This window comes from Rhyacophila brunnea, unplaced genomic scaffold (genome assembly GCF_057557595.1).
Source record: "Rhyacophila brunnea isolate RB1 unplaced genomic scaffold, BYU_Rbru_1.0 scaffold_16, whole genome shotgun sequence".
Taxonomy (NCBI): Eukaryota; Metazoa; Arthropoda; class Insecta; order Trichoptera; family Rhyacophilidae; genus Rhyacophila; species Rhyacophila brunnea.
Window position 1 is genome coordinate 33,500,814 of NW_028232816.1, and position 15,251 is coordinate 33,516,064.

A 15,251-nucleotide genomic window follows, 5' to 3' on the forward strand; every position below is an offset into this window, starting at 1 on the left:
CAGATATTTATTACTGTTTTGACGTACCTACCTTTTATAAAGCGATTTTAAAATAAATATAGTTTCATAATAATATAAAGAAAGCATACGAGCGAAAATGCCTAAGATACTTCTGACACACATCAAATTTAATCTTTGTCTAGTAACTGTACAATTTATCCATATTTATGTTAAGTGTTTAAAATGTTATAAGTAAAAAAAAATCGTCTATTCACGTGGTAGTCGCGAAAATTATGAACAATATACAATGTTAAAAATAATAAGAATTGTTAAAATTTCTAGTCACAATATTATTCAAAGACAAATTAACCCGATCAAAACAGCCTCGACAAACTTCCACTTCACTAACTTTTGTTCTATATGTTTATCCTGGATACAGCGGCAAACACATTTTGAAAATAGCCGATATACTGGATTATTTGTTAGTTTGGGTTAGTTTAAGTTAGATTAGGTAATCCTAACAAATAATCCAGTATATAGGCTATTTTCAAAATGTCTTTGCCGCTGTATCCAGGATAACCGACTTGTACCCTAACTTTAATTACATACATACTATTGTACTATATTTGGGCCATCAAACGTTCATTCCTGTCTACGGCCTTAAAATTATTATCTACGTGCCTATATAACTGTATGCCGTCCTGTCAAAAAGTGGAGGTTGATAATTTAGTATGTAGAAAATAGAAGTTATTATTATTCTCCATAAAATATAGGGTAAACAATTCAGTGAATGAACACATAAGAGGTGAATTTGAAAATAAATTAAATTAAAAACGATTAAATGAACTAAGAAAATTATAACAATAGGTAGGTACAATAAATTGTGTATAACCGTGGAATTACTAATTTTATGCCGTGATGCTTTGATAGTTCAACTTTTCATAATATTTGGATCACTATTTAGTTGCTCATTTATCTGCTACATCATAAAGTCGTAAATATTGTTTTTTTATGAAGCAATCATAAATACAAAAAATTAAGATCTACTTTTCAATCATAGTAGATACCTAGGAATATGGTATAGGTGTTGATAATTTTTAATTATTTATTCGAGATCTTCAGGGAATTACCTAGAAATCACTGGGCCAATAAGGTTTCTTTTTATATCTCCAAATCCATTTCACTTACACATTTATAGGTAAAATAAATAAAACTATCTTTTATTTTATCTTGCACTGTTCTTTAAAATCGACATTAGATTTTTTCAAAGAAAGAACGTTCTGTCTTTTTCTTAGAATATTATGTAATCAGTGGTGCACTTACTTCAAATTCAAAATTTTTTTCTTACGTTTTACAATTTTTTTTTTAATTTGTCACTTATTTTGTCCTTGGGTTTGCTTATCAAGATTTGTTCGCATGTTTATTTACGTTTTTTCTTACCTCCAACTTCTTTTTTATTCAATTCGTTGCGTGTCTTACTTTATTCTTATCTCAGATATAGTTAGTTAGTTAATACAAACCGTCCACTCTGTGGAGGCCCATATAAACCCATTAGGATCGGACATGGTTGAAACGAAATGAATTGGGATGTCTATATAATATCGACATTGTCATAATTATAACTACAGTCGAACTCGGTTATTACAATCTCGGACATAGCGAGATCTCGGATGTAATGAGGAAACAGTCGTTGACATTTGGTATATGATTTTCTCCATACATTTTTATTCACTGTTATAACGAGATACTTATCGGATATACCGAGCTAAAATACTGGTAATGTGTTGATCGTTTAAAGACATTTAAACCCTAAGCAATAAAATCCGATCGGACAGGATGCCGCCGGGGACAGATTACGTTTATGACACTAGTCAAGTGTCTAATTGTTGTTTTCGCCGACAATAAAAATACCTATTCTCTGATATAACGAGTACCGCTTATAACGAGCAAATTCAGCCGGTCCAACCTTCCTAGTAATAACCAAGTACAACTGTATATTCCTTATTTTGTTTAATAATAATTCGAATGGCATTTGTTTTGCTATTCATTTCATATCATTCTTTTATTCCACCTCTAGTAGAAATTCGATGTAATTGTCAATTGTACAAGATTAAACTCAATCTTATAAACATTTGTACTTAAATGTTCATTTACTACTATAAATGAATTTTACTGTAGAAAAATATTTATATTAATTCGTATTGACAACGTAAAAAAATCTGGTTCATTGACTGGACAGGATACCCTTGTATTGCCACTGTAAAAATAACTACGGTAAACAAAATGTAAAAATCATAAACACTTTAAATCAAATCGACATGTTAGAATTGTAAATATTTTATGGGGAAATATTAATTGTAAATATTTTTACATAGGTAAGTAAATATATAATAAATTTAAATGCATTTTTATCAAACTTATGATTTTTAATATGTGGCGACACACAATATTTTATTTTATATTTTATTGCCATCTGGTTGCGATCGACGAAAGTTTTTAGTAACACATTTTTAGAAATTCATGGTAGATGCCTGTAGATGCCTTTAGATGGCGTTGAAGTCACATTTGATCGTAAATTGAGGCAAAGAATTCGCCTTAACGCGGTAAAAAAATGGTGCGCTTTGATGAGATGTCGATCCCACGAGACGTTTCAAGGATATTTTGAAAGAAACAGACAAAGAATACACGAGTTTAGCTGTAGCAACCATTAACAGATAATTTGAAAGCGCAGCTGATGATAGAAATAACAGGGAATACAGTACATGTATTTAGTAATAGGATTTAAAAAAAAAAACATGTATAAATTTAATATAGGTACTTGATACATGCATTAACAATAATGCTCCGTAATGACCAGTATACACGGGCAGATATAAAGAGTTGTAAATGGATATTATTATAAAAGTGGTTCAAAAACGGTATCTAAGGCTGGTATTATACTACCAAGGATTACTACCTATTTCAAATTTAGGTATATTAATTATAACATAATATCTTATGACAGCATAGTATTATGCACACTGCGTAAAATAGGTACCTAAGTATTTTGTAGAAGTTAAGTTTTAAAAAATGGCCAATGATTAGTATGCATATTAATATATTGGCTTGTCCGTTTATGTTGTCAGTCTTTTATTTATATTTTGGTACATAATCTAGGTGGTGATTATTTTAAAGCATTACATAATTTTCGTATTCTACAAACAATAATTTTATTAATTTCTTGCCGTTTTTCATTTGGTATTGTGCTGTCAAAACAGCAGTGGACCCAGTGTTGCCAAGTATCCTGAAATTTTAGTAGATCTATAAATTGGATTATCGGTCGCATTTGTTTCATAAGTAAATAAACTTGCTAGATTTTTTTGAAGACACTTGTGTATATTATACTTAATAATAGCACGTTTTGAATGCCACTAAACATAAATAATCGTAAAATCGTTGATTTTTATACGTTTTTGTCAATCTACTCTATTTTTAAAATGCCGTCTGGCAACATTGCACATTCCTTTCTGTAGACTTGGAGCGGAATGCAGAAACATTGGCCTTAGTTAAGATTATTTCTATTGAAAATAATACCATATTTAAAAATTCTCTTTCCTATAGGTAAATTATTTTATAATTGTTAAACGATGACAAAAATATGACAACTGCATTTTATAAATGCAATAACTATAAATACATATTAATATTTAATTATAATACTCTTATGTTTCCGTTATACCTAAGTCATTATACGTGATTCCACAGGCACCGCAAGATATTTTTTAACATGGTAACACTAGCGTCAAGTGTCATTTTATCATCTGGCATCTTGTATTTCTGCGGGCTGGCGTATACAAATAAAATAATATTCTGCAAGTACATGCCAAACGAATGAACACTATCAATATCCATATTGAGATAAATTGTTAAATGAATATGAGTGTATGGACTGTTTTATAGCACGCGAATTTATTTTGACAGCAGCTGTCAGTGGTAAAATGGTAATACGGAAAGAGGCGTGTTCATAACAAAAGTTGTCTAAGTATGGTTAAGGATTCCTTAACTCTATACTCAGTGTAGTCTCTAGTTAAGTCATCCTTTGCGCGACTTATCCTTAGGATCGAAATCTTAGATTGTGCATGCCGCTCTTGTAGACCAATCTTTCATAAAAGATAATGTCGTTGTATTGCTTTTTATAAAATACATATTTTATAAAATATTCCTCATAAAAGATACTCGTTAAAGATATTTGACGGTCTAATTTCGAATACAGTGCGATATATCTATAGAAATGCATGTTGGGCATAACGCTCAGGATCGCCGGACAAGTCACATTATCAAAATATGTGAAAGACCTAAAGGGCGACAAAGAACCCGCTGGGTCGATGAGATTATTGAGTTTAGCAGAAGTACATTGCAATGAAAGACTAAGAACCCGGGAGAGAGCATGGGGAAGTCTTCACCCAGCAACGAAGCGAGAGTGACTGAGATGATTTTAAATAATAAACAAATATACCTACCTATATCTAGTCCTTTTTGGCTATGACGGACAAAATATTTCTAAATGTGAAAGAATTTCACAACAAAATAGAAAAATAATATTAGTCAGTGTTCAATTAATGGCGTTCGGAACCACAACACAGCATTTAATTAAATTGTAAGTAATATAAATAAACAATAACTTCAAATTACCTAGTTTCAATTATTTTAAGAATATGAGCTGTTTTAAAAAGAAAATCTAAAAAAGATCGTATTATCATTATAAGTAGGTACCTACCTACACTACTAAAGTCAATAAAATATTTATTATAAAGTAAAATCGCGCCTAGAAGTCAATTAATGATTAGCAATGTACCTACCTACTACCTATATATTTATCAATAAATTGCAGTCATGAACGTACAATAATTAATTAATGTTGACATATTAAATACCTACCTGCCTACTTACGCGGTAAAAACGAAAGTTGATAAATTTATATGTATGTTATAAGTTAATTAAATAACAATAACAAACTGCAAATATTACGATAATATTATTGTTTAGGTTTAGATTGATGCATGTCTAGTGTATACCCAAGAAAACCGCATGGCCGACGCGAAACTTCAACTGCCTGTACCCAGGTTGGGTTGGCAGTTAAACATTTACATTGTTATATTATTATTGTACAAAGCAATAATATTTTCCGCTGAATGCACCTAGAATCGGAAAAACAATGCAAATTATTATTCTTCTGCTAGTGTGAAATTCATTAATATGAAATTTCTGTTCGTGTCATACGAGCGTGTTCAATATTTTGATTTCCGTAACGTCAAAATCGCATTTTGAAGTTTGTAACGGGCGGCCATCTTGTGGCGTCTGTCAACCGAAAGAATCTGACAGAAGGAAACGCGGCACAAACTTCACCACCGATAGACTTTACGCCTGCCGTGGTATTCGTATGATATGCATAAAGAATTAACAATTAATTATAATATGGTATGCATATAAACATTTCGCGATTAATGGGGACATTTAATTTTGTAATATCATTGCCGTAATGTTCATATTTCAACGGAAAAAAACGTTTGGCGTCCTTTTCAAATGTCGCATATATCTGTCTCTTTCGCAAGCGCTGCGAGCGTACGTGATAAAATGTGACAGAAGAATTAGTAAACATGAAGCCGCAATAGGTCTTGACAGTTGAGACCAAAACAACAACAATTTGTAATTAACGAATGTCGGATGAAGACAATAAATGTAGTCGAAAATGTTAATGGTTATTGAAATCTGAGTAAACGGCAAAGCTGGTGATGGTAAAATTAATACTGTAGCGGCGTTAAGAAAATAGAAAATCGATAACGCATCTTTCAAACGAAAAAGAGCAAAAATAATGTTTTGCCTACAATGAAATTATGAGGCGATGAGGAGAAACGTATTTGTCGTATAACTAACTAAAACAAATTCAAAATCGTCGAGGAAATGTAAAGAACGCGTTATATCAAAATGGTGGTGTGGCACGAAGCACGCCGCGACCCACGAGGCGAGCGTTGGCGCCATTTTACTTTTATAACGACATCGATGAATTCTTCCGTAAATACGCATTGCAGCCTTTAATTATCCAACAAATCGTTCAATATAGATTGTGCACTATGTTTAGATCAAAGTTATTCACTATGTTTGACATCTAAACGTCAGTTTGACATGTACGTCAAAGTGACATCTGGCATGGCGGCCCGCCGCTTCCATTGTCGAGCGAGACTCACCTGGGGACAGGAGTGGCGGTCTCGGGGCGAAGCGAACGTCACGAGGAAGTTCCCTGGCCATGTCACGAACATCCCTACGCCTTTCGGCACCGGTTCCCACGGCCCCTCCCGGAGGCAGCATCTCACCGAGAAACACCGATACACATACGTTTCACAAAGTCACGATTCGGGACGCACACCACCGCGGTTGTGTGATCACAAGGTCACAGGTCACTAGCGCAACTGGACAACACAGAGAACTGGTTAAAATGTTTGTATTTGACAATTTAATGACATACACACAAATCTGACGTGAATGCACCGAACACCTCAAACGAGCGAGTTGACTGCGAGACAAACGGAGCGCGACTGGCTGCGCGGGAAGCGTGCGCGGCTGTTTCTCTCTCGCTCGCGCATACGGTGAAACGTCGGAACTCTCTCTCGCACGCACGCTATTCGAAGGGCGACTGTAGCGCCACGGGACGGCGCTTGTCGCGGCCGTTTGTGGACGTTGAAATGTCAAGTTTCCAAAAATACACCTTCCGTCCTGACGATTTGGATTGCTCCGAAATTATTTTTAAATTATTGTCGCCGACAAACCTCCCTTGACGTAAAACTCACGCGATTCGAAATGAATGTATAGTATAATTTTTCCTGTCCGACAAGCCGACCTCGTGATCTGTCAAACGGCGCTTTCGACCTTTTGCTGCTCGGCGCCGGCATATTTCGCGAAGGAAAGGATTATTATTTTTATAGTAGGTACACACATACCTCCACGCCTCGTAAAACTGAGAGCAACTGTGACCTGACTGACATAAAACGAATGTCACTATGACAGATCGCCGATCGGCATGTTTATTTACGCGTAGCAATAATAAAACAATACATAATTGATTTTTTATTGACGCAACTCAAGTTAATTATTGCATTCGAATATTTTATTTTTATTACCTACATACTTAATCAGCTAATTTATCCATCAATCACCGGTGTAGGTACAAAATCTTAATAATCTTATAAATATTGCGTATACTTCATCAATCATCCTGTTTGAATCGCTGGATGAAGGTATCCTCAAGTTCTCTCCGCTTTTCTCGATTCTTTGTTTTTCGCTGCCACTACTTTGGGGCGGTCTTTTGGTCGTCTTCAAGGCCGACTAAATTTAGGCCGTGGCACTGAATGTCGAAATACGATGGTAGTGCTAGATATTGGTTATCTTCGAATGTAATGCGGTAACCTGTTCGCAATAAATGAAGATTTTCGATTAAGTACATATTTCGTCCAAATTATTACTATTTATTTAAATATTTGTTAAGTATATTAGTCATCATTTTCTACAAACAGTTTACCATATTGCATTCGAAGTATGAGCAATAACTAGTGCTTAGTTTTTTTAGTACAGTTTTAGTAAGTTTACAGATTCGTGTCACGGCCTGAATATAATGGGTCGTCTTAATATATCCTTCGGTTACCACTGGATTATCGCATTCGTCTACCAGCTACGGACTACTTGTCCAGCCCATCTTCATTTAAAGGTTTTAATATATTTAATTAGGGCACATATTCACGGTTGCTCCCTTACCCTATCGACCACTTTCTTTCTTTACGTGTGATGCAACATGCTTAGTTGTCTGAATGACTCTGTTACTCAAACATAGTCTCTGCACATCTGTATTTACAATAATGGACCATATTTTCCGTACTCGTCGGAAAACAAACAATATACTTACAAATAGTGATGTCCTGTGGGGGTAGGCAGGCCATGCGTTGCGTAGGGGCGGCAGTCGACACCTACTATAATAGGGCGGTGAAATACAACTTTTGAGAGCAGTGGCGAATTTTCATGAAGTATCGACAACTTAGATTAAAATAATCGAAGTAGGTACTTATATAAATTCCTGACAACATAACCATTGTTGAATTGTAATGCCGTTATCATTATAATTATAATTTCTTAAGAAATTATGATTATTATCGTAACATTTAATGAGGTTGCCAATGTGGACACGGCTTAATAGGTACATATTGTTATGGCGGTTGATCGAACACCAATAAATTTCATATGGGTGTATTCAAACGTGTCAGCGCGACAGACCTCTACGTACCTACCTACCTACCTAAAACCACCACTGTGTAGTATTTTTCTAATTAAGATAGCCTGACATAATATATAATATTGGCAAATAGGTAGATACCTAACGAATATAATGGAGGTACGTGCACACAGAAGAGATTAATAATTATAATTCAGATAGGCTATACCCCAATACACTACATTTTGACGCAGGGTTTTGCATGTGTGAGTGTCCTTCGAAAATGAAACAATCATTATAGGCGTGTGTTGCAACCTTCAAATATACCAATAGTCAATGAGCGTCAGTGCATAAACCGACAGCAGTAAGTTATCAGAACGAAAGACAAGCTTAGAATGACGTATTCTTGACACGTGTTTAAGTTTATCCCATATTTTCCCTCTCTCTAGATCGGTTGCCTGTTACTCCACACCCGTTAGGTATATCAGTTCCCAATAATTCTGTTTTACCTGTACGTGCTTCATAATTCTACACGTAGGTACCTACATGATGGAAAACTCAGGGATGTGGAATCGGGGTCGTGATTTATGGTATTTTTGAAGGATTTGAAGTCGTCAGAAATCGACGCCTTCGTTAAATAGTTATTTTTCTTATTAATGTTACTTTCAGTAGTATTTTTTCAAGGTTTGACAAAATCTAAGTCAGACCCAGTTTCGTATTAGGAACCGGCGTCGGATTTTTTAAACGATCCATAGTTCTAGGAAAACACATCAATCTCAAAACTTACACATCCAGTATTCTTGTGGGACCTAGGTATTATATATGAGAACTTGCTGAATAGGCAATTTATTTTTAAATTATATAGATGTAAAAAATCCGTACTACGGTTAAGAAGGAAGCGATGACCTATGGTTGTCGAACAGTGGATGAACGATGACATAATGATCCTATACCATCGTGATAAGATACGATATAGGTATACAAGCAGAAATGATAACGCCTGGATTACAATGATTGTATTGCGGGTTCAAGACTTCAAGTCCCATTATGTGCAGATATTTTTAATAATAATACAGGTGTATTTATAAGGTTTGATTTTCCACATCCAATGCTTTTCGATAAATAAACGTATGTACTTCTATTGTGATGAGTCAATCGTCTGATGATCTATTTTATTCAAGATAATAAAATATTGAATTTGTGAAAGTAGGTAGCTACTTTGAAATTAACTGCGATTTTAGTCTGTCCGCAATCAGTTACCAAAAGGTAACGTTGAATTCTTTACAAACCAAAGGATTAAGGGATGACAGGGATGAAGGGTACTAAACCAGGGCTTGAAATGGACCGAAGCGCACCGGAGCCCGTTCTCGGTCCCCAAAATTATCGCCGTAGAGTATCGCCTATTACGTAGAGGCCCGACGCAATGACTGATTTTGAGGCCCCTTACGATAAAAATCGAACAAGCAAACTATAATTTTCCATAAATAAATCCATGTGATCAAACTTTTTTTTTTATTTTGTATAAATTATACAACCTTTAATCAACCCTAATATCATACATTCATTAATTTATTCTAAGTTGGAGGAGCCACTATAAATCTTATGACGAATTTATTGCGCTATATAAAATCCGCCACTACTACGTCTGGTGAAAAAATGAATATGACCATCTGAGCTACATAGGCCATAATATGAAAATCATCAGAATGATTTTACATATTGAAATCGAAAGTCAATAAACTATAGGTACCTTGGGCTTAGACAAACAACACGGCAAAAAATGATTTGTTATTCTCCAGCACCCTTTTTAGTAATATTTCTTAGATTTTAATTTCTAATACAAAAATTTCGAAACACTAATGTCAGGTTTTTTTAGAAACCCGTTCCCTAATGAAATTCTCGGTGTCCACCCGAATTCCGGAGTGGTATAGGTCATGGCTGGGAAGGGTTGACAGGGCTCTAGCCTGGGGGCCCGGGCTGTAGGGGGCCCGGCGTGTCGGGTTGACCAGATAAGTGAGATAAACACACATCATAAATTAGCTTTATTAGTAAAAAAAATCGCCTGCGGCGCTATTATACTTCATGACTATGAACATTTTAATTTATATAAATGTCCAATATATTTTCGGATTATTATGTGTCGATACTCGACATCTCCATTATTAAAGTAGATGTATTGAAAATCGCCAATAATTCACTGTATAAGTACCCTCAATTTGAACTAAAACACAATTTGAAAAACGTTGATGTAGTGTTTCACACTGTCTTTAATCTAAGCGGTGAATAGGGGGCCCGTCAACTACCCTAGCCCAGTGGTCGGCAAACTCATTAGTCAATACAGCCAAATATCAACAGTACAACGGTTGAGATTTTTTTTGAGAGCCAAATTTCTTAAACTTAAATTATATACGTAGGTAGTAAGTAGGTACACTGCTAATTTACTTAATAAACTTTAGTTAAAGTCCTAATTAACTTATAGGTAGGTACACTGAATAAAACTGAATATCATACGTAATAATGATCTTATTTATTAATAAAAATTAAATTGTAAGTAAGGTATCCATAAAATTGAATCATGACAATGACTGACATACTCAATGTGAATAATGGCACTGCATCTCCTTGTAAAGTTTGGGTAAGTCAGGTTCGTATGTTGTTGATTTAATTTTAAGCTTCCAGGTTCCATTTAAAGATTCCAGGTTCTCATCAATAAATCGATTTCTCAATTTACTCTTGATTTCCTCTCTTGGAAATCTTTTTACTAACCACTTTTACAAACTTGCAATATTAACATTGTTGAAAGATTTTATTCAGTACCTAATTAAATACAGAACTTTATTTTTCTTGACTCTTCTCCTCAGCTGCTTTCTTCCTTGCATCATCGACAGAATATTTAGCACAAAATTACCAGTTTTTAGTTGTAGTATCTCTCTAAATTTGAATGCGCCAATTTTTCCCGACACATAAATACAGGTCGGGAAGCCATTTAAGTTTTGAATAAACGTGAAGTCTCGGTCTCTTCAACATAACATTTACGGTTATCCTCTTCCATTTTCTTTGCTCCTTCTTTGTAGCCATGTCAAATATGACAGAGAGCATCTGTAGCAGAGCCGCACTCAAGGGGCCAAAGAGCCGCAGTTTGCTGACCACTGCCCTAGCCTGAGGGCCCGTTTCAGGATGTGGGGGCCATGGTGTAGGTACACCGAGTGCAATAGACAAAAGACCGATAAACGAGATATAAGGCTGTGTTGTATTGAGTAGGTTGTGTATAATTTAAATGCAATAATACTTTTTTTGTCCATTTTCAATTAATATGTTGGAACCTCAATATTAAAAAACGAAAAATCTGCGATAAACATTCTGCGAAAAGAACGACTACACCCACTACGGTGGTGTAAATCAAAAGAACATTTTTTTGGTGGAATTCGGAATAAATATTGTATTGTTGTTTTAATTTAATAAAACGCAATTTTTTTTAGTACTTATTCCACTTTTATTAAATAGATTAGGACCTGTTTCGTCCGCCTCAGAGGGACATTTTCAACTAGTTATGTATATCGCCATGTATTGTGAAAATATGTAAAAATATTTATATGAAGAAGAAAATGAGCCTATGGGACTAATTTACATTCTCCTCCTTGCCCCCCCCCCCCAATAATAATTTCTGGGTGCGCCACTGCATAAAATTAGATTATTATAAAATCATAAATATAAATAAAACTATAATATTTTCGGAAAATTATTTAGCTCTGGTTCGTAAAAAATTCCATTTTGAGCGCTAACATTTGGACAGATCCCTTATAAAATAGATGTGTCTGGTCTTATCAATCATTCATTCAGTATTCAGTCGTATGGTGTCAGGATGTTAATGATAGAAAGAAAAAAGTTTATATCAATGGGTATCTAGTGTTTTACGCGTTGCAAACTGCGTACAGACAAGATAGTGAGCACAGAGAATTAATAAAAAATATCCAGCGGTTGGAAGTCTCTGACAAAAAGGATATATATTTTTTACGGCATTGTTATTCCGAGAGGAAATTTTGAAACGAGTAGATGGGTAGTTGACAGGCGAGAGAGGCAAGAAGTAATCGAGTAGAAACAAAACAAGCCGAATTTCGTCGTACCGGCCGAAGAAAATGGCGACAGAGAATTAATAGAAATCATTGGGAGTCGGTTTATTTATAGAGGTGGTGTTTTATACTGGACAGTTGATTGATGTGGTCTGACTATGTGCACGCCATGCCAGTTGCAGCCGATGCATTTCGGATGCAAATATTGGTTTTCGGCTTTCTATTTATCCGACTCCGGGATCCACCATCGGTTGCAATTATCTCAATAAACCATTTCATTTCTTTTATTGTCAATCTTATTTACCAGCGTCGTTTACTTTACTCCAAATTGTTATACGATTATTAAATTTTACCGGAGTATATTAAAAATGCACATTATTTATTAATAATAAACATCTGTTTAGATTTCCCAGAACAAGCGCTCAACTATCATTCAACAATGTTAAAATGATGTCCTGTGAGAATATGTAGACCATGTATAGCTGAGTAGGCATTTATATAACTTACTTACATAATGCATCTGGCGAATTATTAAGTATATTGAAAATCAACATGCTGGTCTTTTGTACCATACTATCTTATAAATAAAATAAAATGTTACATACAAAATGATGCCTAAATTCCTTACCTCCATTAATTTTTAATTTTATGTAATATCTAATAAGTTTTAGTTGTAAAATTGTTCTTCGTCGATATTTGTTCTTGTAATAACAATGTTAAATTATGATATAGTTATATATATTTTAGAAATGCTAATTTTGAGAAAATCTAGCATTTTTTCTGCCATTTAGCATTATCTTACCCTATCAGGAATTTTTTTCGAATGACAGTTGGCAACACTGCTCCCTACGTCATTTTTTGTGTGCGTTTCCGGCTTGTTTCATGAATAACACGTAGCATAATATCTCAAATAGAAAATTCAAATTATACCAAACCCATATTGTTCAAAGCTGGCCATGTGACGTTTGACTATTCTTGTTCAAAAGAGCAGCGAAGTAATTAGCGAGCGCTGCGGCCGTTCTCCCAACTCCATTTCCCGGTCTCAGGGATTCGGACGATGCGGCTAGATGCCACTCCAGCAATGTCCTCTCTTGTCTAATTTCGTCTTCAAACAAACAACGTTGTTTCTATGTCCTCGGACTGATTTATACAAACAAACCACAGAAAAGAAAGAACACAGAAAGAAGTTCCCTGAAACAAGCCTATTCGACGCGAAACTTTGTTGTTTAAAATTTAAATAGGTTGCTATATTCAGACAATCCTTTTGAAACTACGACTATATTATATTGTAACCCGTTGTTTCACGGTAATATTTATTATATGAAAAAGTCTACTATAAACACTCTATTGCTTATTTTTTTCGAGGTATCATATGTAGTAAATTCTTATTGACGAACCAATATACTATTTTACTATAAATAATATTGGACTGACCGGGGTGCAAAAAATATGACTTTCGCTTGCCAGCTTAATAACTCAACCGACCTAGTAATCCTTGCGCACGTAGGTATATTAACTAATCCAAGTTTTACATGAAACATAATATTGTCATTAAGCACTCGCGTCATAAAGTTCACAAGGGGCCTCTAAAATTATTTTTTGATACTAATTTACATCAAAGCACATTTTTGTATTATGGTAATTGATTTTAGACAATCGGCTCGAAAAAAAACAAGCCCGGAAAATGATATCTTGTTCATGTTAGCAAGGGCGAATGACAACTGATCTTCTTATGTATCATATTCATCAGCTTGAATCTATCCACTGCTGGATGAAGGCCTCTTCAAGCTGCTTCCACTTCTCTCGGTATACGAGTTCGGAATCGTCTATGTTATTCGCTTTAGTATCGTTAATGTATGTGGTAATCCTCGTAAAAGGATTATGTTTAAATATCTACATTCATTCTGGTGAAAAATAAATCATAATTACAAATTATAAAAACTATACCATGTAAGTAAATATAGGTACCTATGGTTTGACAAATTATTTGTCAGGTATAATTTGATTATTCAATTGCTCGAGTACAAACATGACAAAGAATGGGTTAACATGTAATAAGTCATCCCCAGTCTTAATGGATTTGGAGGCCCGGAGCACTGACTGACTTTGAGCCCCCCACAATACAAAACAAAATAAAAACCATCTACTAAATTCCAACTATGTACCTACTAACATTCTAGTAAAAATGGCAATGTATCTTTTCCTTATCCAATTGTTATCGAAGATGGCAGCGGTCAGTTACACATACCGAATAATATTAGTGAGTTTTTTGTTGTTTTAAAGTATTTATCCCTTTATATATTTGTGTTATATGCCATTTTAATGATAGCTGCAGGGATTTTGTTAATACTTTGGGTAATATAATATTATACTCCATTTGTTATTTAATAATTATTGTATGACTGGTTTGGACTGTTTCGCGGCCTCCTTTTAAATCATCTGACGAATTGATTGCGTCATTTTCGCCGAAGAAAATCACCGCTGGTCATCATATAAATAATGCAGTAGGTACCCATTTGACGAACGTTTCAAATGATATAAAAAAGATTTTCATTATAATTTAAGATTTAATTCCTTGACAATAAAATTCTCTCGGTTTGAGCTGAAGACGTTGTGTTATATTCTGTACAAAACCGTTTCCCAAAAATGAATTGAATATTTAAGAGTAAGATTGGAAGAAATATTAAACAACAATGAAAATATGTCTTGGATTAAACATAAAAAGAAAAACATTTTTTGCATAATTTTAAACATTCTAAAAATACCGCATAATTTTTTGAATGACCCAATAAAACTGTAAAAAATCTGTCTGATTTTCTTGTCTTTTTTTAGTTTCGAAACTTCGGCGGTAATAAAGTTGTTAGGTACCTACCTACTGTATAATGATTTTTGAAAACTGAAACTGAAGTAGGGATTTACTGGAGAGTATATTATGAGTTTCCGGTTGGACTATAGTATTGATATATTTATATGGGTATATTAATTCAGCTTGGCGTGTGATCATT

General features: G+C 34.4%; 1 protein-coding gene across 2 annotated transcripts in view; it reads right to left on the minus strand.

Moving 5' to 3' along the window:
* The window catches only part of LOC147074662 (uncharacterized), a 98,094-nt gene extending 91,580 nt beyond the window's left edge, over window positions 1–6,514 (minus strand). For both annotated transcript variants that reach the window (XM_085943742.1, XM_085943743.1), the window contains exon 1: window positions 6,165–6,514. In XM_085943742.1, coding sequence (XP_085799868.1) covers window positions 6,165–6,285 — 121 coding nt within the window. In that variant the 5' untranslated portion in view covers window positions 6,286–6,514. The remainder of the gene's footprint in view (window positions 1–6,164) is intronic.
* Window positions 6,515–15,251: the final 8,737 nt, after the last annotated feature.